This window comes from Malaclemys terrapin, chromosome 25, assembly GCF_027887155.1.
Source record: "Malaclemys terrapin pileata isolate rMalTer1 chromosome 25, rMalTer1.hap1, whole genome shotgun sequence".
NCBI classification, from domain to species: Eukaryota; Metazoa; Chordata; order Testudines; family Emydidae; genus Malaclemys; species Malaclemys terrapin.
In genome coordinates, this window is record NC_071529.1 from 8,482,107 (window position 1) to 8,507,037 (window position 24,931).

Consider the following 24,931-nt stretch of genomic DNA (forward strand, 5'->3'; position numbering starts at 1 on the left):
CCACCAAAGTAAAGAAGGCAGTTAGAATGTTTCAGTTATATTTTACTCTTTTCATAGATCGTTCGTATGAATGTTCATATTACAAAATCAGCTGCCATGGCCCAAAAGTGTATGGAACTTCAGCAAAGCATTCTATTTACTCAAAAGAGCACAAACTCACATTTTCTTTAAAGAGAACTTTGTGAAATTGTATGACTTGCACCCTCTCAAGCTAAATAGAGCTAAAAGAGTAAAATTACACATAATTGTATGCTATTTTTGGCTTTAAATTACTTTTCACCAGCTGTTATAAAAATGATTATATTTTGTATGTCTATCACATTACAGATTTTTGCATTCAAATCAGTGTAAAATGTCTCATGCGGTAACAAAGGCCTTTAGCACATGTTGTTTCAACAGCAGCTCATTGTTATTGCCTCAGAACAAAATTATTTACTCAAAGCATCAAACAAGAAAATGCAAGAGAAAGACACCCAGATTATTCCCCCAGAAAAACAACTGCATAAAGTAGGTTACAAAAAACAATAAAATGCTTTCTAGGTAGGAAACATCTATAAAATGCAGCGCTTAGAGAGCAGCGTACTTGTACAGTTGTGTCCATTTCTTCCCCCCCTACCTCCACATGCATCTCTCCCCCACCTCAAGCTTAAAATCCTGAAATAAGTAACTATTTCAACAGATCAAAAAGCTATATAGCCTCTAAAAAAGTTCTCTCTTTGCTTAGGGAAAAGAGAAGTTGCACGGATATTTAATTGCAAATCTAGCCTCTTGCTGAACATTAAATAGGCAGCAGTTGCCATCAAAATGAGGGAAATATTTAAGAGGCAAATTCGTACACTAAGAGTATTCAAATCTAGAGGAACTTGCCAACTCACCATGCATTCGCGTCTGAAGAAGAAACACAAAGTACAGAATTCACATTGTATTACGCTTTCAACATTCACAACTACAGATAAGAAACAGTGCTCATGTATGCCATTCCCTGATATCTAACCGATCTACAGCTTTTATCTTTATGCCAACCATAGCATAGATTGTGCAATACTGTTTCAGTGCCCTGTGTTAAAAAAAAAGTTATCTTTCTAAACTATACTGGTTTTAAATCCCTGAAATATCCATACCATATATGGAAGGCTCTATGTTTTGCACCTTTACAAGCTTGATGCAGATATAGAAACACACCAATGTTTATTGTGCAATTTCACTAACATGGGGGGGGGGCTATTTTCCTCCCCCTAAATTAAGTGGAAAAAATTACCTGTAACATTAAAAATCTCAATCAAAGCACTGATGTAAAGTTACTGGTAAAGATTAAAAGGTTTATAATCTTTTTTTGTTTTAAAAATCACAAAAGGAGTTCAAGGGATGTTGCAAGTTTTTTGATTTTTTTAAAGCATCAGAAGTAGCAAAATAATTCAACCATCGGGAAGAAAGCTGCAGAGACGAAAACCCTCTATACATATCTGTATATTGCTGTAATACCTAAATTAATTGTTAAATAGCATGGATGCAAAGAGCATTTCTTTTAATGGTGAATAGTATTTGAAGAAGTGTAAGGTTATGAAATTAACTAGTTCTTTGTACCCTGTGAATTAAAAGTCTACATAGGGCACTGAGATCGAGTTTCCCACAACGGTTTCACATGGCTTTCACTTTTATTTGCTTCATCTTCATCTGCTTCTTCTCAAGTTTTTTCTGCTCACGCCGCAAAGCAGCTTCCTGGAGGAAAGGATACAGAGAACTGAATGAACGTCAGTACTCTCACTGAAAAAGCAAGCTGACAATTTGAGAAGGTCAAGATACCACGGCTAATTAAGGTATTGTGTTCAGGATGCAGTCTCCTCTAGACACACAGACTGGCAAACAATTAACAAATCAATACATAAGTGAAAACCAGCTCCACTTTATGTCAGATCTCCAGCAGGACAGAAGATAATACACTGCCATGCTTCTGGAATACCTACAAGTGAGCCTCGTAATGCATGGGAGACACTTGCTGTTAGTGCTTTAGCTGTTCTGAAAAGCCATTATACCTCCAGCCGGCGCTGTTTCTCCGGATCTTCCTCGTTCATAATTCGCTCCTTCTCTGCCCGTTTCTTCTCTTCCCGGCGGGACTGGGCAGCCTCCTGCCTTTGCACATGTGTCAGTTTAAGGAAGTTCTCTTCCACTCTGGCCCTGTTCTTATCAGCTTTTTGTTTACCCTTTCCCCCAAGAGACAGAAATAAGAACAGTTAATACAGATAAATGATTGGCACTAAGGCAAGGTTCCAACAAGCAAAAAGAGGGACAGTGTCTGGAATAGCTACAGACACTGAAAATAGCTCCTCTCAGTATTTAAATGGCAGTTCTACTCTGAAAGAGTGATTCCACATGTATCGCTTTCAGATGAAACCTGTCTGGTTTACGTGTAAAAAGTGTGGTCCCCACACCTTTCTCCAATATTGGTCAGCTGTACAAACTCAGCCCAGGGCCTAAGTATGAAACTGGATTCTTTCCTCATTATTTCAACAGCAGTAAAGGTTCTGCAAGTCAAGTTAAGCCCACAGTCACACAAGTACAGTCCCATTACACAGGCATAATTGTCTGGTACCTAGTTCTATGGGCCTTATACAAGGAGGAAGAGAAGCCAGTTCACTCTGAGGGTTGGTCTTCACTACCCGCCCGGACTGGCGGTAGAAAAATCGATCTCTCGGGGATCAATTTACCGCGTCTCGTCGGGACGCGATAATCGATCCCCAAATCGATGCGCGTACTCCACCAGCCCAGGTAGGAGTAAGCGCCGTCAACAGGGGAGCCGCGGCGGTCAATTTGCCGCCATCCTGACAGCGGGGTAAGTCGGATCAGATACGTCGAATTCAGCTACACTATTTGCGTAGCTGAAATCGATTCGCCCCCGTAGTGTAGACGTAGCCTCAGCTCTACTGGCTTTGCAGAGCTAACAAGTGTAAAAAGCAATTACAAAAATTGTGTTACTAAAGCAAGCAGGCCTGACTAATACATGCATGGAGCAGATCTGCTGCTGAGTAAAATGGGGCTACTTATTTTTGTTTGTTTGTTTGTTTTAATATAATAACTTTTCAGAGTGGAACCACATATTAGTAAGATATGGGCAAGTATATGGTCTCTTTTACTTCAAGGAAGCTTTAAAAAGTTTAAGAGGAATTTTCCATACCAACATGCATCCCAGATATGGAGGTTTATCATCTAAAGACAATAAATGCAAGATCTTTATATACCGCCTTTCATTTAATTACCTCTTAAAGTTATTTGCAAATACCCTTTCCTATGGCCTTTGTGTGCATTGGTTCTTGATCATCTGAACTCTTCACCTTCTCTTCAGACTGAACTACCTCTTTTATTTGCAGATACTCAACTGTAAATAACTGTTGCCATCTCTAATCACCCCTCCCTGCCTCCCATGGCCAAGTAAGACTGTGGTTGTATCGGCTTCCTTGAGTGCAATAGTTTGAATACTTTTCTTATGCAACAGGAAGCAGAGAATATCAAATCCAACTGATATTCCCCATATGATTTAAGGCAAGTGGAATGTAATCACCATAGATGTTACATTTGAATTTTAAGGCTCCTCACCTTACAAATATCAGGGGGTAGCCGTGTTAGTCTGTATCCACAAAAACAAAAAGAGTCCGATGGCACCTTAAAGGCTAACAAATTTATTTGGGCATAAGCTTTCGTGGGTAAAAAAACCACTTCTTCAGATGCACCTTCTTCCCCTTACAAAAGTTACCATGGGACCTTTAACCATAAGTAGTTTTATATCTTATCTGACAGCAACACACACAGGAGCATGTGACTTACTTCTCTATTTAGACGGAACTTTTTCGCTTTGTCAATAGAATAAATAACCATGTTCATCAAAGGCAGCAAAGCCTCCATATCCTTTGGGGAAGTGTTGCCTGAACCAGGAACTGTAAAGCAAAGACATTTTCATCAGATTAGTTCGGGAAACTGGAAAGGCTTTTGCTATTAATTAGAATGCCCTCTCCACATTGCTCAGCCTGCTTATAAAAGTCTGCGAAGAAAGATGCTCTAATCCTCCTTTTAAAAATGAGTTAATTAACAGAAGTATTTGCTTTGGAGATTAAATTCAGATACTTCAGATGGCAGCAGGCACATTTCTCTCATACTATACTTCCAGATTGATTAAGAATACAGGCTGCAACCATGTTTTTATACAGGTATGAAATTCCTGCTTTGATCATTGCAAAATACAATTTAAAGGCCACATTTTGCCCTCTCACATGCCCACGGCTTCCTCTGTAGTCAATGGGAAGTTTGTGTATGCATTTGAAGGAAAAAATTGGTCTTTGCTGAAAATAACTGGAATCCCTGTAGGTTTGTTTTTAATTTAAAGGGTGCTAAAGCCTGGCAGCCCTGACAGCTTCTATTAATCCAAAAAAACAAGCACAGGACAGACAGCAACAGGCGCAACCATAAGCTATCCCTCCCTGTCCTAATGGGATCACCATTAGGGATGACATTCAATTCTTGACTTTTGGCAAGTTGGTTGTTTGGCCATCATCGCCACTTGTGGTGATGGCTTGTGGGATATGGACATCTGCCCACAAGAAGTGGGCAGAAAACAAATTCCTTCCCCCAATACCATAAAACTGCAATCAGGCCAGAATGACTTTTGATCATTATTGACCTGGGCTGAATTTGTACTGGTAACCTAGAGAACCAAAGCTCCATTATCAATGCAATATACCACCCAGTCCCTTACTGTGCATTATTGCATCCCTTTCACTTGTTACTCAGGGATCCTGTACCTTTATCTACTTGCATTTAAGTCACTAGAAATACTGTCTACTATCCCAAAAGTGGCATGGCTTGAGCACTGTGATCAGACTTTTAACAGATAAGTTATCAGAAACCTTTCCTTACCATTAAATGTAAACAATAGTGTCCTTTTAGTGTCGGGCAGTTTTAAAGGCTGACCCTCCCTGGCAGAAGAGAGGAAATAAAGGTGTAGTTGGAATAAGAGAACACAAAATATGGACATAACATTGCACTGTGTATTTCTTAACACACACTAGATACTGCTAGAATACTCAGACAAGTATGTCAGTCTATACATTGTCTGCTACTCTGTTATAATAGCTATTAAAAGATGTCTAGTTTCATACATACTCTTGCATAAGTTTTGGACCGGAGAACTGGTCTGAAAAATGGACGGACTCAATCTTGTCAGCGTAGTGTGTGAGGAAATGTACCATCTGAAAGAGAAACGGAGATTAGTTTTTCATATAACCAATTCATCTCCAACCCGTCCCCTGAAATGGTTTGCTTATATTGTCTCTGCGTTCTGCTTTTTGACAATTCTTGTGCTAAAGTTACCAGCTTGATTTAGTGACTCTTGCTAGAGAAGAACTCCATGCAGATAAACTACATCCCTGTCCTGGGTGAATGTTAGCAATGCAAGGATGTAAAATGGAGAGTTCTCATTTGGGGCATGACATTTCATCCAATGCTCTGCCACAACTTTGAAGGCGTATACTGAAGGTCTTTAACACTACACCACTTTGGCAACGCTGCTCTGCCTACGTCAGCATGGCAAATGACAGCTTAAGTCCCAAGTTTACAATGGATACGCTAATATATAAAAGTTAATACAGATGTTTGCTCCATTGACAACTGTATCTATTTTCTGTCTCTTGCATTTGCTTTGGGAGCTTTGTTTCTTAGGATTCTCTAAGGGAGAGAACGATGTGGCATTCAATTCCCTGCTGTATCATCTGTGAGAGATTCCACACTGAACTTCAGCCTTAAAATGGCCAAGTCCATCAAGAAAATGCCTGAGAGTTTCTACTTGTTCTTTCAACGTTACCTTTGTGTCCATCATTCCCTCTGTGATCTCTCCCATCTCTGACAGGATAGCCAGCGACTCTGGAAGCCCATACTTTGCCCCAGACTTGGGTTTGTCACTGCAGAACTCACTCTGTTGGAAGGAGAAGAGGAAAAAAAAAAAAAAGTGTCTCTCTTTTATTGGGTTCAAACAGTGCCTAGCACAATGGGGATCCTGGCCAGTACTGAAATACAAATAAACATGATTTACTGTTTCTTAATTCCATCTGACTGAGGACAGACATTTTCAGCATGAAATACACTCCCACAACACCATAACACTCCAGATACTAACATATATATTGTATTCTTAATTTAGTATCTTTTTTTAAGTTTTGAGAGGGTACTTGCAATTGATTTTTACAGATGAGATGAAAATTGACTGTAGGGATATGCTGACATGAATATATCAGGGAACTGATGCATCTTACATTGGTTTTGGCAATATAGCAAAGCCTGTACAATGAAGTGCAGCAGCAAAACTGACCCACATCTTGCCAATTTCACTTTGCTGCTGCTGTTTGGGGAAGTTACAAGCAGCAGCGGTGGCTCTAGAGTAGTCTACAGAGTTGGTCACATCAGGAAAGATTCGTTGAAAGTATCAAGACTTGAAAGTGGATTTTTTTTAAGGAGGGGATTGTTCGTGAAAATTTAAATTCTGCCGAAATTGATGGCTTAGGCTCGCTGACTTGCCAGAGAAAGTTCCCCAGTCATCACTAGTGAGTAGATTTTTCAAAATTGGACAAAGTAATTGGGGCTGGGTTAAGAGAGATCAAGCAAAAAATTTAGCGCACCTGTTAACTCGATTTCAAGAGACCCCTTGTAAAGGTGACAAAGAAGTTCCTTTTCCCTTCTGCTAAAATTGCAATACTTCAATCTCCCTGGACACTCAATAACAGACTTAAAAGTGGCAATTCTTCAACAAAAAAAACTTCAAAAACAGACTCCAACGAGAAACTGCAGAACTGGAATTAATTTGCAAACTGGACATCATCAAATTAGGCCTGAATAAAGACTGGGAGTGGATGGGTCACTACAAAAAGTAGTTTTCCCTCTGCTGATACTCACACCTTCTTGTCAACAGTTGGAAATGGGCGACGTCCACCCTTGACTGCATTGGCCTCGTTAGCACTACAAAAGTAATTTTCCCTCCCTTGATATTCACCCCTTCTTGTTAACTGTTGAGAATAGGCACTTCCACCTTAATTGAATTGGCCTCGTTAGCACTGACCCCCCCCACTTGATAAGGCAACTCCCATCTTTTCATGTGCTATAATATATACACCTCTACCTCGATATAACGAGACCCGATATAACACGAATTCTGATATAACGCGGTAAAGCAATGCTCCGGGGGGAGGGGGAAGCTGCGCACTCCAGCGGATCAAAGCAAGTTCAATATAACGCGGTTTCACCTATAACACGGTAAGATTTTTTGGCTCCCGAGGACAGCGTTATATCGAGGTAGAGGTGTATTCTGCTTACTGTATTTTTCACTCCATGCATCTGATGAAGTGGTTATGCCCAAATAAATTTGTTAGTCTCTCTAAGGTGCCACAAGGACTCCTCGTTGTTTTTGCCAATACAGAAGCAAGTCAGTGCCAGTTGCTTTCGGATGTGGATACTTGTCCACTGGGAACAGGACTGAGAACGCACTTCCCAAATTAATTCTTCTAGGCCACTTAGCCTTCGGCTGGTAACAACTTTCAGTTATTCCAAACTGGCCCTGAACTTGAACAAGCAACCTAGAGATGAAAGCCTTTATACCCCATTCCCAATCGCCTGAACTATCCATTTCCTTCCAACTTGAACACACACATACCAGGTCCTGCATTTCCTTCTGAAGTCGCACTAAGGCTTTTCTTGTTCCAACAGCAAACACATAGGTATCCATATCTTCATCATTCATTGTTACTTTTATTTGCTGAGAAAAAGACAGACAGCAATAGTGACTGGATTTATACGATTATTAATTATTTGTATTATCATAGCACCTAGGAGCCATAATCACGGACTAGGACCCCGATAATAGACTCCCCCAGCCATGGAGCACTTGCAATGGACCGATCCAACTCTTATTGTGGAACAAATGTTTTCACTACAAAGTTAGCTGTACCTTTTCTTTTGAAATATCTAAAAGAAAATCTCAGTCCAGCTACTATATTCAGGTGTTATTTCAACATGGATAAAGCTATTCTGTTTATGTCTGGACTTAATGGCTTCTTTTCTCACTCCTAAAACCATACGGTAAATGTCTAACACAATTAGAAAGCGGAGTTCCCAATCTCAGGGTTTATTGGCAATGGGCAACGTAGCAGAGCTTTAGGAGGACTTAGTTTGAGAGCATACTAGATAGCCAATAGCAGACTGTTTGCATGCATTTGCCACTTCTAAACAAGATAGAATAAAGAAAACACCAACAATATAAAAACTAAACTATAACAGAAAATATATGAAAAAGTAAAACCTCATAAGTACTAGCAGAGCATCTCTCCCCCCCAAAATTTTCCTTACAGCATGCCTAATGGATACTGTGTGGATACTGGCATTTATACTTTGACAGGGCATGTATATGGGTATATAGGCTCCCATTGTCCCTAACACAACAGCTGCTAGACACCAATTAGCTTTACAAGATGCACAATACAGGGCAGATAACAGATTACCCAGTGTGATTAGGCTGCACTCATAAAAGGGTTCAAAAGACAGAACAATTGTTCAAGACTGCAAGTCACAAAAGGAGGGATAGCTCAGTGGTTTGAGCATTGGCCTGCTAGACCCAAGGTTGAGAGTTCAATCCTTGAGGGGGCCATTTAGGGACTTGGGGATTTAGTTGGGGATTGGTCCTGCTTTGAGCAGGGGGCTGGACTAGATGACCTCCTGAGGTCCCTTTCAACTCTAAGAATCTATGATTCCAGTCCAAAAGCAAGTTTTGTCAAGATGAAGTCAAAGTGTGACGGACTTAGTTCACAAAACCACATGAACAGTAAAACCCAGAGAGACACAAACAATTCACCAGTCATCAGAAGTCTGGTGCATCATAAAAGAGAAAAAGAACGTGAATGGTGTTTGCAGATCATTTCACAGAGTTACTTTGTTTGAAGGAAGATGGAAGAAAGCTGCATTTCTCTCTGAAGCCACCATCTGGCTAGTTGTGGGAAAGACCAAAAGCTCAGTGGAGTTGAAGGAATGCAACAGGAACTATGCACAGTAAATGTAAAGAATTGAGTGCATACCACTTGGTCACAGGCTGGCCTCATCATACGAGCAAGTACATTCAGAAGGTCTTGCCTCTTGAGAAACTGAAAGAGAGAATGTTTTAGTACAGTAGACAGTGCTGCAGTTTTTGCATATTTAGCAATTTACTGGAATGTAGTAGCATCTACAGGCAAGCTAAGGTCTTGTCTGCATACACAAAGATTCACTAGATTAACTTAAATTTGCTTAGTTAAACTGGTGCCACTTTGTGTGCTGACTGTTGGTTTAAAACTGGTTATATCAGTTTGGCCTGTGCCAGTTTAACTAATTGGTATAAATATCATAGCTTTAGTTAAACTGGCACCACTCTGTGCAGAGACCAGGTCTTAGAAACCTACACCGCTTTCCATTCTGCATTTGCTCCAGTGATCACAAAAAGCATGTATTTAGCATGAATCAAATATTCAGCTTTTTGATATGGAAGACATCGGAGTTACTTCATTTCTCATTGGAATCTGTTTCTAGAATACTAAGAGCTCCTTCTGCTAAGATGGAAGTAAATGGACATTAAGATGAATAAATGAAGTTGTCAAAGTTGCGAAGGGACTGATAATTTGGGACTGGCTACGCTGTAGTGTCTGATGGGAAGTTTGTGGAGGTAGTAGTTAGAAGAAGTTCAAAGGTTAAAAGAAAAAATAGGATTTTCAGCCTAAATAGTCATGACAGGCAAAGGCAATTAAAATGGAAAATTGTAAATATCCAGTTTACTTTTGATCATTTTAAGCTATTTTTGGACCATTTTCATTCTCCAAGCTAAATGTAGATGCTGCAAACACTTACTACTGGAGCACAGCATGGTGCTTATTATTAGTCTCATGGTTTCATTTTTTGGTTCTCAGGTGCTAGCTCAAATCTGTAGTGTTCAGCTTGTAAACATTGCAGGGAAATAAATATTTACATCCAAGCACAAAACTTTCCATTGAAATGGGGGGGGGGGGAGGAAATCATGGAAATATTTCTATTGATCTTAGGTTGGATTGCTTTGCCAAGCTAATAAGAAAAAGACAAGTTCTCCCCCATCCAGGTGATGAGCATTCCACTGGTTCAAAACCCAGGACTTGATATATTCAGTGACCAAAAAAAGCACTACTAGACTGAAGGACCACCGACAGTTTTACAGTCCAATCTCTTATCCACCATCATGACCAGGAACAATTGCCCCACAGCACCGGACAGTGGGAGTTCTCCACTATCCAGAAGTATGAAGTACTCATTGGTACTCTTCTCAGATCATGACAGATTGGAACTTAAAATTATAGTATAATAATAAAAGTGACTACGTAAAAAATGGCCACTACTCATTCAGCATATCTGCTTCCTGGGTGTATTCGGAATCCAGTCTGCTGACCTGAATGATAAAAAGAAAAAGCCATACCGAGGTCTCTAGCTACCCAACCTGGGGATAGAGAGAGAGAGCGCACCTGGCCAAAATTTGAACTTCCACATGTTAGTTAGTGGAACAATACTGCAAGATTCCCCCACCCTTACCTTTAGCTGGATAAGCATTCCCTCACAGCACACCCTGCCAGAGCACCATAAGTTGTATATGTGTTCGTTTTCTTGGTTGAGCTTCCCTGTGCTTGTGGCTTCTTTATTTGTGCCATCATCCCCTGAAAGTAAGACTATATTAGTTAATAAAAGGAAGTGTGAGCTAATGGTCAGTGACAAGTAGTGAAATGACATCATTAGGATTAGAATTCAGGTATTCCTGGGTTATTCTATTGGACTACAGGTGCCATCTTAATGTTCTCTTATGCAACTTATTCTACACCATTATGGTCGCTGCATTTAGATCGCATTTCAGCATTGGAGGGGTGGTATATTACTTCAATGCATGCAGAACTGCCATTAATTTCAACAAGTGCTGCCAGAGAAAAGGTTATTCCTCTCCCCAGCCCATTCTCATCAGTCATATAAGCCAGTCACATTCAAAGCAGCGAACAGTTGGGCATAGCAACTGCAAAAACTTACCAACAAGGGCAAAGTTACTTTCCAGCAACTCCCTGTGAGTGTTGAACCAGGCCTGAGCTAGCCGGTTGTTTTTATTCTTCCCAATGATGTAGTTCATGATGTACGCAAGAAGACCAGTTACCATTAAGATCTCCATGTAGTAACTCTCCCAACTGTTTTGAAGATGTGCAGGGACCTGTGGTGAGTGAATGAAGTAATTTTATTACTGGATGTAATGGATTCTGCACAATCATTTGTTTTGGAACGTGTAAGTTACCAGAGCGCTTCATCCCTGAATGACAGCGATAAGCTTCGCTAAAGCTATGCTACAGAGTTGAGCCTACTTAGGGCCAACTTTGTTACTGACACATGGCTTATTTTGTACTAGCAGCAATCATGCTGGAAGATAGTTGATACAGTATTCTTTGACCTTAGGCTCCAAGCATTCACACTCTAAATACTACTGCACTAATATTTGTACAAAATATGCCTTGTGTTGTACCATATGAAAGCTAACAGCACTCTGGTTATTAATAGAATTGTAAAGTGCTATAATGTTATATGTGAAGTTACGAATTCCCTCTGTATGATGATTCTAAAATGTGTTTGACCCAGACAAGTCTGGGGAATAGGTAAACAGGTTTTTCCCCCCCCAAAGAAAAAGCCTCAATCCAGGTGCAATCATAGACAATTGGCAATCACAGTCAAGTGACCCTCCAGTGGCATACTGGAAGCTGAAGGGGCAGATAAATTTACATTGCAGAAAGTACCTCTGGGCAAGAAACCAGCATGGAAAGTTCTCCATCAGACTCTGTGGCACTTTTCCTCACAGGAGGGGCACTGAACTTTGAGAGGGATACATTTCAAAAGTTCACCGGACTATAAAAGAGAGGGGGGCAAAGAACCCCAAATTATCTTTCAACTCAGACGACTAAGGAATGGAGCACTGTGTATTTTGTGGGAGATCCTGACCAAGGTGATGGTCAGCCATCTTGCTAGAAGGAAGAGTGGTAAAAACCTTACCTTGAACCAAGACTGTAGCCTGTTGAGTTTTAGTCATAGAAAGCGTTTTTACTTTTGTTTGTAACCATATCTGACATTATCGCTTATATCTGACCTCATGTAAAATCTCTCTCTGATTAAATAAACCTCTTTTACTTTTATTCTAAATCTACCAAGTACTATGTTTGATTTGAAGTGATTATTAACTCAGTTAAAGCAACAAGCTGCTATGCTTTGGTCTCTTTAGAGGAGCAACGGACCTTATTACTCCTTTGAATATTCCAGAAGAGGGCTGGACATTTCTGGGCACACAGTTTTGGGATCATTTGGCTAGTAGTAACCAAAGCTAGTGGAGACCAGAGCATGACTTTGGTATAACAAGCAGGCTGCTGCTATCAGAGTTGCTGAACAAGAACTGATCAACACACAGACACTCAGTGCATGCTTGTACACTGGCTGGAAGCGTCTCGATAGGGAGCAACAGAAGCAGACCATTTTAAGGCACGCAGGATTACAGGACAAGCAGTGACAACCTCTCGCTGGTCTGAATTGCGCCCTAGAACATAGCATATGCCCAACACAGTTTATACTGATACCGGATCACTGACCAGTGTGGAGAAAAGATTTCTTTTCCAAGAGCCAGATTGTGCTAACGAATAATCTCCAGTGTAGTCAGCCTAGCACCTCATCACAATTGTAACACACTTCTGCTCAGGTTCTGACACCATGCCCATCACTGCATTATCTGAGCACCACAAAAGGTGTGACTGAAAGATGCATTACAACTGTGTTGTGACCAACTTTTGAAAGTGTTTTCAGAACACAGTTAGGAGCCATAGTGCAAATAGTGACCAAAATTTAATAGGAAGATCCTGCTGTCTCTCTATGGAGTTCTCTTTTTGAAGTCATTAGAGGTTGGTTATTAGTTTTACTGCCAAGATATTGCCCCTCAGAAAAAAAGAGATGATGAGGTATTTCCCACTGACACATTTGATTACACCATTTTAGAAAAATGTAACTCTGCCCTTTTTGTCTCTGAACTGCTTTGTAAAAGCCTCAGAGGTTTTTTGGCATCAAGAGGACTAAATATTGTATATTTCAAATCTGCAATGTTCAACCCCAGCTACACTTAAAACACCCAACAATTTAAATACAGTTGTTATAACCATCATAACATGTTCTTTTGTTGCCTGTGTAATCAAGATACACAAACGTGTTAGCGAATCATGTTTTAGCTGTGGTACACTAACTAAAACATGATTTGTTACTATGGTTATAGCATGTTTTCTCTCTCTAACGTAAGGATAAACCATATTCAAAGATGCTTTGGCCAAAACCCATGTTTAAAACACGGTTACTTTTGTTGCAGAGACATTTACTGATCATGGGCATAATATTAAGGAAATCTGTATTCCCATGTGATGATAAACTAGACCAGAATATGACGCCAATTCAGTTTGAGTGCACAAGAGTGGGAAGTACTAGCAGTTTTACATAGTTGTTTACACATTAAGGAACAAGCCATGTATAGTTGAATACATCAGTTTCAAATGTCATATTACAAATCTGTGACAATCAGCACAATCCAGTGCAGAGGAGCACAGGAATGGGACTCCGGAGACCTAATTCCAATTCTGGTACTAAGCTGCTATGTGACGTTGGACATGTCATGTCTCTGAGCAGTTTTCTTTCCCACCCTTTGTCTTGTCAATTCAGGTTGTAATTTTTTCAGGACAAAAGACTACCTTTAATTATGTCCGTACAGCAGCTAGAACAAGGCGGCCTTGTTCTCTGCAGGACCCTTTAGGGACTACCATACTACAAATAAATCATAAAGTGCCGAATGGAAAGACACTCCGACATTTATACCTACATCAACAATTGTTATGGGGTCTTTGCTTTTGCTGGGAGATGCATCTGTTTTCTCTTCATAGCCTTCAAATTCCTCATCATCATATGGCTCACTCTCAGTATCTCCTTCCTAAGGGATAAGAGCACAAACAGTCTAAACATCTCAAGCCTGGTAAGCACGTGGCAAATATGACAGATGTGGGACAGAAAATAAAGGGCTATGCATCATCCCTCTAAAGCAGCAGTCTCTTTTACAATGTTACAGCTGAGACTGTAAAGTTAAGATCAATGAAAATCACCTGGGTATTAGTGTTTTTTTTTAATTTGGAACATTTCTGCAATAAAATATTTATGCACAATTTTATGAAGATTTAACAGCCATTTTCTTACATGCATCAAGTGCCTTACAACCCCAAGGATATCAAAGTGCTTTATTAACCAATACCCAAATGATTCTCAAAAGACGGTTTTATTTATCACTGAAATGCACCTACCTCTGCAGTGGATCATAGCAAGCTCTCAACAGGACACAGCAAAGCATTACAAAGTTTATGATGGGAAGAGAAGATGACTACATGCAATTGAAACTGTATGGGACATTTAGGGTGATTATATATTGCCTCCCAAGTTGGACCAGGATGCAGAAGTTAACATCTTTACTTCTACAGAAGTGCCATGGGATCTTTAATGAATGCAACTAGTTGGATCTCCATTTTACAATTCACTAGGAAGATGTTATATCCAGCAGCAGAGCTCTCCCTAGCACCACAATGGGTTCACTACCGACTCTAAAGGAAGAGTACCACTATCTGAATATCTTGGGTGCTCTTCGAAATATTCCATCTAAATATTGACCCAGCCAGACCCTGCATATCTTGAAGATCTGATGGGATCACAGCATAAGTACTGCACTGGGGTATAGTACAAGAACAATCATGGATCCTGGTTTGATAACTGAAAGGGCATTTCAAATGAGAGGCTAAGAGGGGCAACGGCATGAATTTGACATTACCTGTGCATCTGCATCATCAAAGTCCTCCTGATTCTCATCGTGACCTTCAAGCTCTACAGTGGCCTCTTCCTCATCATCTTCTGTGGTTATGATCCTCTGGGGAGAGTCTGTGGTTACATCTTCAGTAACATCTTCAAACTCAGCAAAGTCATTATCATCGTACTCCACAATGTCATCTCCGTCCTCAAATTCATCAAACTTGGCCAAAGAAAAGCCCCATGAGGCAAACAAAACAGCAAGGAAGATCCACAGGCTCCTCATTGTCACTAAAAAAAAAATTCAAATACAAAACACTCAGGTTAGAAGGGGGAAGTTATTTAGTTCGCTTAGGGTCCTAATGCATTAAACATCTGCCCGATTACGGGAATGCAGAAGAAGGAGGGTACAATTATAAGACATCATCTAATCAATTTTTGAGCTCAGGCTCCCTAAAAGGCAAAGTGGGGGGTGGATTGTGAAAATATATCTAACGATTAGCACAAGAGACAGAGACAGGACTCCTGGGTTCTTTCCCAGCTCTATCAAAGATTTGGGGACAAGTTACTTAGTTTACAGATGGGTGAACTGAGGCTTAGAGAAGGTACCTCATATTATACTTACATCACATAGAGGTTTGTCTGTAAAATGCTTTGAGATCCTGGCATGAAATACATTATAGAACTGCCAAATCTTAATTTAAGAGGCTTCAGCCCCAAGGAAAGAGATAAATTCTCATACTCCTATTCCTCCCCACAACTAAGAGGAGTTCTAGAGATTTTTTTTTCCAGCTTTTCTTAAAAAAATAAATAATAATCATGCAATTCTCTCTCTACTCAAGTTTTCCAACATGCAACTCACACCTCTCAGGTTTGAGACAGGGGTCTTTGCAGTTCAGGACAAATGACATTGACATCCTATTCCCTATATAGTAAGGCACTTAAAAAGTATACAATGGATCACATTAGCAACTTACCATGAGCCTGAAGGCTACATCCAATTTACATGGCATGTAGCAGACCCTCTCGCTTAATATGGAAGTGCAGACTGCAGAGATTCCCTCCCATACAATCATAGCAAGCAACTAGGACTGACAGAGCACTGAATTCTGAGAACTGGTCCCACAGACCAGTCTGGCTACTCCTGCTAAAGTCTCTCACCAACTATTCAAAGAGGAGGCAACATTCCTTTTTACCTTCATATATACATATGTACACACATAGACACACACAGGTCCTCAGACAAAAGGTTGGATAATGGAATGGAGGATGTACAGATGCCTGACCCATGTACGCATGCTTCTGGTTCCTTTATCAAGTGTTTGCTTAACACCCAAGTATGGGTTTCCCCTCTGCATTGGTACAGTACATCATTTATATACACACCTGATAAAGAAATAAAAACAGTTGTACAAACAATGCCTAGCCAATTGGGAAGCATAGTCTGACCTTAATCAAGTCAGTTTGCTTACTAACAGTGGTGACTTATACTGAAAAGCCTTCCTGCACCAGATTCCTGATCTAAAAGACACAGCAAGGGAATGCGCACATTAAAATTAAATAATAGTGAAATCAACATAGTTTATTGCAGCTACAGGTGGAGTATTTGCTACTGTTTATTTAGTAAATATGCCTACCACAGTGTCCTTGGGAACATATACAATATATAAGTTAGATATCTATCACTTTACCCATGTCAGGATAAAAAGATGGACTAAGTTATCAACTCTGTACTCCTAATAAGACACTCTCTCTCCAACAGCAACAGAGAGTCCTGTGGCACCTTTAAGACTAACAGATGTATTGGAGCATAAGCTTTCGTGGGTGAATGCCCACTTCGTTGGATGCATCCGACGAAGTGGGCATTCACCCACGAAAGCTTATGCTCCAATACATCTGTTAGTCTTAAAGGTGCCACAGGACTCTCTGTTGCTTTTTACAGATCCAGACTAACACGGCTACCCCTCTGATACTCTCTCCAACAGTATCACTCATCAAATGTCCGAGTGACCAACTCTCTCCATTTTCTGTTCATTTTAAAGAACATAAGAGATTGCACCTGTGATGGTTATTACCTATGTAGTCAGGTCACTAAATGGAAAAATTAGGTAGCAATAGCACCATCAATATCACAAAATACACTTGATCTAATCATTTGAAACAGCAAGCAGCAATCGTGTTGTTACTTTCAAACAACATATTCTCAATCATTCTAAGATGTGCGTCCAGGAATGGGTCCTGCTGAGCAGTTTCTGCTTTTATTCTGGACCCATTTCTTATGTGTTGGGCAAAGAAAATTGGGAAGAGTATGGCTGTTTCACTGGGAGGCAGTGTGGGCCATTGAATAGGAGACTGGACTGGGACACAGGAAACTTGAGATTTGTTCCCAGCTCTGCCACTAGCTTGTGGTGTGACCATGGACAAGTCACTTCACTTTCAGTTTCCCTGGTCTCCACTTTGTTTTGTCTACGGATCATAAACTCCTAAAATAGTACAGTGCCTAGCATAATGAGGTCTCAACTGGGGCCTCTAAGAACAATGCTAAGTCAACCGCAGCACTTCAGACACTTGTGGAGGATTACCACCAAGTTTGATGGAAGCAAAGCTCATCTTTCTCATTCTCACTGTGGTGCTGACTTGAATGTTGACTTTCGTTTTAGTTACCCGAAACTAACAGAAACCATTTTTTGTTACCTTAATGTGATATACCTTTGAGTACTACACCTCTACCCCAATATAACGCGACCCGATATAACATGAATTCGGATATAATGCGGTAAAGCAGCGCTCTGGGGAGCCGGGCCTGTGCACTCCGGTGGATCAAAGCAAGTTCGATATAACGCGGTTTCACCTATAACGCAGTAAGATTTTTTGGCTCCCGAGGACAGCATTATATCGGGGTAGAGGTGTACTTGCATGGCCCCAGAGCATCCAAACTATTTTAGAGAGATAACAAATGAGTCCCTTTTTTGAAGGCCTTCCACTCTAGACAGACAGCCTAAATAAGAAGTGTACAAGAGTGTGCATGAGCAAGATACAATGCAGCTAGATAAAGCACTGAAGTTTAGAATATTCCTTAGGAGTTCCACAAATTTTATGTGAATTGAATGAAAATAGTGATACTACTTATGAAGAGAGAACTAGCATTATACGGGTAAAAAGATCAACTCAGTCGGGCTATATGATCAGAGGAACATCTCTCATTCCTCTGGAATAAGGAATTCTGAGACTACTAAAGCATATCCAATTACCAAGTACCCTGCCACTTCTGTAAAGTCATATGAAAAATGGATTATGACTGCGATTCCCAAGAGGTATTTAACTAACAGATTTGGGTGTCACAGTGAATATATTTGCAGCAATGGAGGCCTAAGCAAAAAACTGCTTGAAGCACCGTACTTCATAGTGGGTCCTGTGTGGTCACCACAATTCACGTGGTGCAAGAACAGAGTTGGCAGTTAACTCACAGCTTCCACAACTGAAAAAATGACTCATAGCAATGCCCTACCCCACAGGGCACAAAGCCACGGTGCTATCTGGAATTTAGGACCTTATATGATGGGGTGGCACTGTTTCTTGTAGGGAGCGCAAGTTTCCAGGATCTCGTGACAAGTCCTTAAAGACACACAGTCAAGGTAAAAGTACCTAAAATTAGCTGTGCCCTAGTTCTTGGGTGCACACCACACTCTTCCACCTTACTCCACCTGTCAGCTCTGTTCTTGGGAGCAGGCAGGGTCCCGAAAGACATTGGTGTCTCACCCCAATGGAGCAGACGGGCAGAGCAAGGCTCCACATGCCCAGGGCACGCCCACCAGGGCTCAGAACCCCAGCGCCCTTAAGGGGGGGGTCACTGCCACACACGGCCCAGCAAGAGAAATTAGGAGTTTGGAAGTCAGCATCATTGGAAAAGGGGGGGGTGGGGGGGGAGAGAGAGAGATTTCGCCAGAGCAGTGTTTTTGCAACCCAGTACTGGGTCATGGCACGTAAGGCACTGGGTCACTTTGCACTAGTCAGCATCGCCGACTGGGATGTTAAAAATCTCATTGGTGGTGCTGCCCAGCTGAGGCAGACTAGTGCCTACCTTTTCCGACACTGCGCTGCACCCCGAAAGCGGCCAATAGCGGGTCCGGCTTCTAGGCAGGGGGGCCACAGGGCTCCACGAGCTGCCCCCACCCTTAGCACTGGCTCCACACTCCCATTGGCTGGAAACCTGACTAATGGGAGTGAGGGGCGGTACCTGCAGGTGAGAGTTACAGGAAGCCACTTGTGCGCCTCCACCTAGGAGCTGGATGTGTTGCTGGCCGCTTCTGGGGCGTAGCGCGGTCCGCGGTGCCAGAACAGGCAGGAAGCCTGCCTCTGCACCCCAGCTGTGCCGCTGACTGGGAGCCGCCAGAAGTAACCCCATGCCCCAATCCCCTGCCCTGAGCCCCCACCAAACCCAGAATCCCTTCCTGTACCCCAAATCCCCCACTCCAGAGCCTGCACCCCCAGCCCAAACCCCCTCCCACACCCCAACCCCCTGCCCCAGCCCTGAGCCCCCCCAAACCCAGAGCCCCCTCCTACACCCCAAATCCCTCATCCCCAGCCCAGAGCCCTGACCCCCTCCTACACCCCAACCCCCTGCCCCAGCCCTGACCCCCCCCAAACCCAGAGCCCCTCCTACACCCCAAACCCCTCATCCCCAGTCCCAAGCCTGCCCCCCAGCCCAGAGCCCTGACCCCCTCCTGCACCCCAACCCCCTGCCACAGCCCACAGCCCAAAGCCCCCCCTTGCACCCTGAACCCCTCATTCTCGGCCCCACCCCGCTGCCCTCACCCCAGCCCAGAGCCCCTCCCACACCCCGAGCCCCCCCTCCTCCTCAGCTCCGCTGGGTCGCGGGCATCAACCATTTCCTTCAACCGGCTCCGCAGAAGGGAAGTTTGAAAAGCGCCGCTCCGGGGGTCAGGGAGGCGAGCGCCACGTGGGGCCTGTCAACCCCGCCTCTCGGGGGGGGGGCCCAGGGCCGCTTCCCAGCACGGGGCGGGAGGGGAGGGGAGGGGGCTCCCAGCCAGTCCCACGCCCCGCCGCCTTTACCTGAGTCCGGCCGGCGCGCGCGCGCCCGCCACCTAGGCCCAGCCTCGCTGCGCTCAGCTCCCCCGCGCAAGCTGCGCCCGCTGCGCGCTTTGCGTAGGTGAGCGCAGGCGCAGTGCGAGCAGGGAGGCGGGGTTCCGGCTCTGCTGCCGCTCCCAGGCGGCCCGCGGGAACAGCGGCCTCGCGCTGAGTTCCGGGCCTGCGGGCGGGGGGACGGGACTCCTGCTCACGCCCCACCACGTGCGCTACAACCGGCCGCCCGGCAACGGCGCGGCAGCACCGGAGCTGACGTCGCAGCCCCTTGACATCCGTGCAAATGCCAGTCCCTGGCACTATGACGTCACGTCAAAGCAGGGCTGTGATGTAAGGGAACGTGGTGACATCCCACGGCATGGCCCAGCCATAATTAATAATAATAATAATAAATGGAGAGATCCCATCTCCTAGAACTGGACGGGACCTTGAAAGGTCATCGAGTCCAGCCCCCTGCCTTCACTAGCAGGACCAAGTACTGATTTTGCCCCAGATCCCTAAGTGGCCCCCTCAAGGACTGAACTCACAACCCTGGGTTTAGCAGGCCAATGCTCAAACCACTGAGCTCTCCCTCCCCCCCAATGCATTGTCACTGTCATGATGTCATTTTGAAACACCACCAGGCTGCATGGAAGCATCGCCACATGGTGACGCAGCATCACAGCCAGGTGACGTTTCATAGGCCCCAAACTGACTTTGTAGCACAAGAACTGACATACTGGTGGGTCAGACCGTTGGTCCAGCCAGGGTGACCAGATGTCCTGATTTTATAGGGACAGTCCTGATTTGTGGGTCTTTTTCTTATATAGGCTCCTATTACTCCCCACCCCCCTGTCCCGATTTTTCACATTTGCTGTCTGGTCACCCTAGGTCCAGCTAGCCTGCTGTCTTGGCTCTGACATTGGCCAGTGCCAGATGCATCACAGGGAATGAACAGAACAGGGCAACTGCATGTGATGCATCCCCTGTCATCCAGGACCAGCTTCTGGGAGTTGGAGGTTTAGGGACATTTGGAGCATGGGGGTGCATCCCTGACCATTGATAATAATAATCATTGCTAATAGCCATTGATGAACCTATCTTCCATGCATGTATTTAATTCTTTTGTGAACCCAGTTATACTTTTGGCATTCATGACATCCCCTGGCAATGAGTTCCACAGGTTGACTGTGAGTTGTGTGAAGAAGTACTTCCTTTGGTTTGTTTTAAATCTGCTGCCTAAAATTAAAAAATAAATAAATAATTTCATTAAGTGACCCCTTAGGTCTTGTGTTATGTGAAGGGGAAATAACACTTCCCTATTCACTTTCTCCATACCGTTTATGATTCTATAGGCCTTTTATTGTAACCCCCCCTTAGTCATTGCTGAAGATCCTTGGGGGACCCCACTATTTACTTCTCTTCATTGTGAAAACTGACCCTTTATTTCCCTTATTGACCTTTGTTTCCTATCTTGTAACCAGTTACTAATTCCTGAGAGGACCTTCCCTCTTATCTCATAGAATCATTGGACTGACAGGGACCTTGAGAGGTCATCTAGTCCAGTCCCCTGCACTCATGACAGGACTAAGTATTATCTAGAGCATTCCTGACAGGTGTTTGTCTAACCTGCTTTTAAAAATCTCCAATGACGGAGATTCCACAACCTCCCTAAGCAATTTATTTCAGTGCTTAACCACCCCGACAGGAAATTTTTCCTAATGTCCAGCCTAAACCTCCCTTGCTGCAATTTAAGCCCATTGCTTCTTGTCCTATCCTCAGAGGTTAAGAAAAACAATTTTTCTCCCTCCTCCTTGTAACAACCTTTTGACTCGTGACTGCTTAGTTAGGCTTTCTGAAAGTCCAAACATACTTATATCAACTGGATCACCCTTGTCCACATGCTTGTTGACTCCCTCATTGATCAGGGAATGTGATATATCCCCAAGGAGAAGTATGATGACACCCACCAGCAGCAAAGATAGGTGGTAGCCTTACCATGCAGAATCATGCTCATCATTTATTAAAATCTCTCACAGTTACGTTTTCTGTTGAGATTAATTAGGTAAAGTTTGTAAAAACACTTCGAAAATCTATAGGACAGCATAATAAATCACTATGATTTTAATCTATTTTCACTGGTTTGTGTGGTACAGCCAGGCAGAATTTATTCCTGCAACATAATTGCTCCTCATCCCTCCTATTTTTGGTCAGGAGTGTCTTTGTGTGTGTAGAGATCCTAATCTGACTGTAACAGCTAGGTGTTATTTTTTATTGTTATTATAATTCATTATTTATTAATGTTGTTGGCTTGCCCTGCAATAATCATATCAGGCCATAAAGGGAAGTTAATATTATTATTATTTAAGTCAAGGCTAAATGATAGAGAGTCTTGTGGGTTCTCCTACTCTCATTATTTAAAAAACAACCGTATTCAGTATTGCCTGCCTGTCAAATATCATGAGTCAGGCCTCAAAAAATCAAGATTTTTTTTTTTTTAATCACTGTTGTGTCTTTTTATTTGCCTTCTAGTTTTAAGCCTTTAGGATTCACATTTCTTTGCAATCATGAGGGAAACGAACTTCTATAAAACAAAAGCTGAGATTCTCACATATTTAGAAAACGAGGAGTCCGGTGGCACCTTAAAGACTAACAGATTTATTTGGGCATAAGCTTTTGTGAGTAAAAAAACCCACTTCTTCAGATGCATGGAGAAGTGGGGTTTTTTTACTCACAAAAGCTTATGCCCAAATAAATCTGCTAGGCTTTAAGGTGCCACCGGACTCCTCGTTGTTTTTGTGGATCCAGAATAGCACAGCTAACCCTCTGATACTTGGTCAAGTATTTACCTAATGTCAGGATCTGGGGCTGTGAGAAAAATGCTAACTCTCATGACACTCAAGATCAATTGAGATTTGGACACACTCTGTTACTGCGTTAGGGCAGTAAAGGCAGCAGCAAGCCTCCCAGCATGGGTCCACAGACTCAGGCTCCTGCTAGAGCTCTAAACATAGCTGTATAGACAGTACTGTGAAGTTGCAACTGAGGCTAAGCTCAAGCTCTAAAGCCCACTCCCTTCCCTGGGCTGCGGAGCCAAAACGGCCATGTCTACATTTTAGCACGGTAGTCAACCTGGGCTAGGAGGCTCCCTGCCACAGGCTGTGACGACATACCCTACTACCACTGCAAATTAGCATAAGACTACTACCGACTGGGACAATTGTTGTAGAATAGTCCTGCTTTTATATATAAGTAGGGTTACCATATTTAACAAATAAAAAAAGAGGACCTTCCACGGGGCCCTGGCCCCGCCCATTCCCCAGCCCCGCCCCAACCCCACCCCTTCTCCGCCCTAACTCCGCCCCCTCCTCCCTCCCACTCCCAGCCACGCGAAAAGGGCTGCCCGAGCGCTACCGGCTTCACAGTTTGCCAGGCAGCCCAGACCCTGCGCCCCTGGCCGGCGCTTCCCCAGCTCAGCTGGGGCCCAGGAGGGGAAACGCCCAGCCGGGGGCGCAGGGTCTGGAGGCTGCCCGGCAAACCGTGAAGCCAGTAGCACTTGGGCTTCGGGCAGCCCCTATGCCTCCGGACCCTGCGCCCCCGGCCGGGCACTTCCCCTCCCGGGCTCCGGCGGCGTAGGGTCCGGAGGCATGGGGGCTGCCCAAAGCCCGTAGCGCTCGGCTCTTAAACAAAGCCGAAGAGTCAGGGGAGGAGCAGAGCCACCGTGGCCGCCGGAGCCCAGGAGGGGAAGTGCCCGGCCGGCGGCTGGGGTCCAGAGGCAAGGGGGCTGCCTGAAGCCCCTAGCGCTCGGGCAGCTCGGCTCTTAAACAGAGCCGAAGAGTCAGGGGAGGAGCAGAGCAGCCGCGGGAGGGGAAGTGCCCGGCCGGCATTTTCCCGGACATGTTCGGCTTTTTGGCAATTCCCCCCCGGACGGGGGTTTGATTGCCGAAAAGCTGGACATGTCTGGGAAAAACCGGACATATGGTAACCCTAATATAAGGCCAGGTCCAACTCTTTTAACCAATATCTATAACGAGGCCTTAAACTTCAGCTATATTTTGCAGGCTTAGGGTCTAGGCAGGACTCCCTTAAACTGGCTTAGAATCACATCTGTTTGAGACCAGACACTGAGGGATATCTGGCTGCTGCAGAGATAAGGGGGAGAGGTTAATGTTGGTGTCTCACATTCACCCTGATGGGGAGGTTTATATGGTTTCTAAGGACTGTATTTCCCTCCCACTCACCCCAAAGTCGGGGGGCAGGGCCGGCTCTAGCATTTTTGCCGCCCCAAGCACCACTGGAGCCAGCCCTGGGGGGGGGCTATAGGGCTGCCTCAAAGTTCATGCCTCACTCCCACCCATCCATGAGACTCTCTGGGTTTGCTTCAGGGCCTGTGCCTGGCTCCTCATCCAACCAAACAGAGCTGTGGCTCTGAAACTTTTGTACTGCTGACCCCTTTCACACAGCAAGCCTGAGTGCATACATTGACAACACTTTTTATGGATTAGCACCATTATAAATGCTGCTGGCAAAGCGGGGTTTGGGGTGGAGCCTGACAGCTCGTGACCCCTCCCCATGTAATAACCTTGTGACCCCCACGAGGGGTCCCGACCCCCAGTTTGAGACCCCCTATAATGAGTCTATGGGGGTTGGGTGGGTCAACTGAGTCAGAGGTCACCCCTGCCCATCTGCTCGCGCAGCCTCAGCCGTGCCTAGTGCGCATGACACGCCGCCGCGCGGTGACGTCATCCCGTCCCCTACGCACGTACGTTCCCCTCCCCCTCCCGGTAACGGGGGCAGAGGCGGCTGGAGCGAGCGGAGACCGAGCACCGAGTGAGTCGGGGGAGGGGCGAGCCGAGGCGCGGCCCTGCATCGCGTTTCCCCGCGGGGCCCGGTGAGCGGGGCCCGCTTCCGGCGGGTGGGGGCCCGCGGCCTAGCG

At 44.1% G+C, this 24,931-nt stretch overlaps 2 protein-coding genes across 4 annotated transcripts in view; one reads left to right on the forward strand and one right to left on the reverse strand.

The window, feature by feature from the left end:
• Positions 1–21: 21 nt before the first annotated feature.
• CCDC47 (coiled-coil domain containing 47) lies at positions 22–20,098 on the reverse strand. Of its 2 annotated transcripts, none has more exons than XM_054014360.1 (13): positions 19,987–20,098; positions 14,939–15,204; positions 13,949–14,056; positions 11,095–11,269; positions 10,612–10,733; positions 9,102–9,167; positions 7,688–7,789; positions 5,849–5,959; positions 5,152–5,237; positions 4,906–4,964; positions 3,820–3,929; positions 2,034–2,201; positions 22–1,719 (listed from the first exon to the last, which is right to left on the reverse strand). In XM_054014360.1, exons 2-13 carry the CDS (start codon positions 15,197–15,199, stop codon positions 1,639–1,641), a joined length of 1,449 nt encoding a protein of 482 aa, XP_053870335.1. In that variant the 5' UTR covers positions 15,200–15,204; positions 19,987–20,098; the 3' UTR covers positions 22–1,638. The 2 variants fall into 2 exon arrangements, with proteins under 2 accessions (XP_053870335.1, XP_053870336.1); XM_054014361.1 differs by lacking the exon at positions 19,987–20,098 and adding an exon at positions 15,891–15,911.
• Positions 20,099–24,741: 4,643 nt separating this feature from the next.
• Positions 24,742–24,931, forward strand: part of DDX42 (DEAD-box helicase 42) — a 34,358-nt gene continuing 34,168 nt past the window's right edge. The window contains exon 1 of one of the 2 annotated variants that reach the window (XM_054014163.1): positions 24,742–24,825. The gene's annotated coding sequence lies outside the window, so the exon portion shown is untranslated. The remainder of the gene's footprint in view (positions 24,826–24,931) is intronic. The other variant, XM_054014164.1, reaches the window with a different exon arrangement.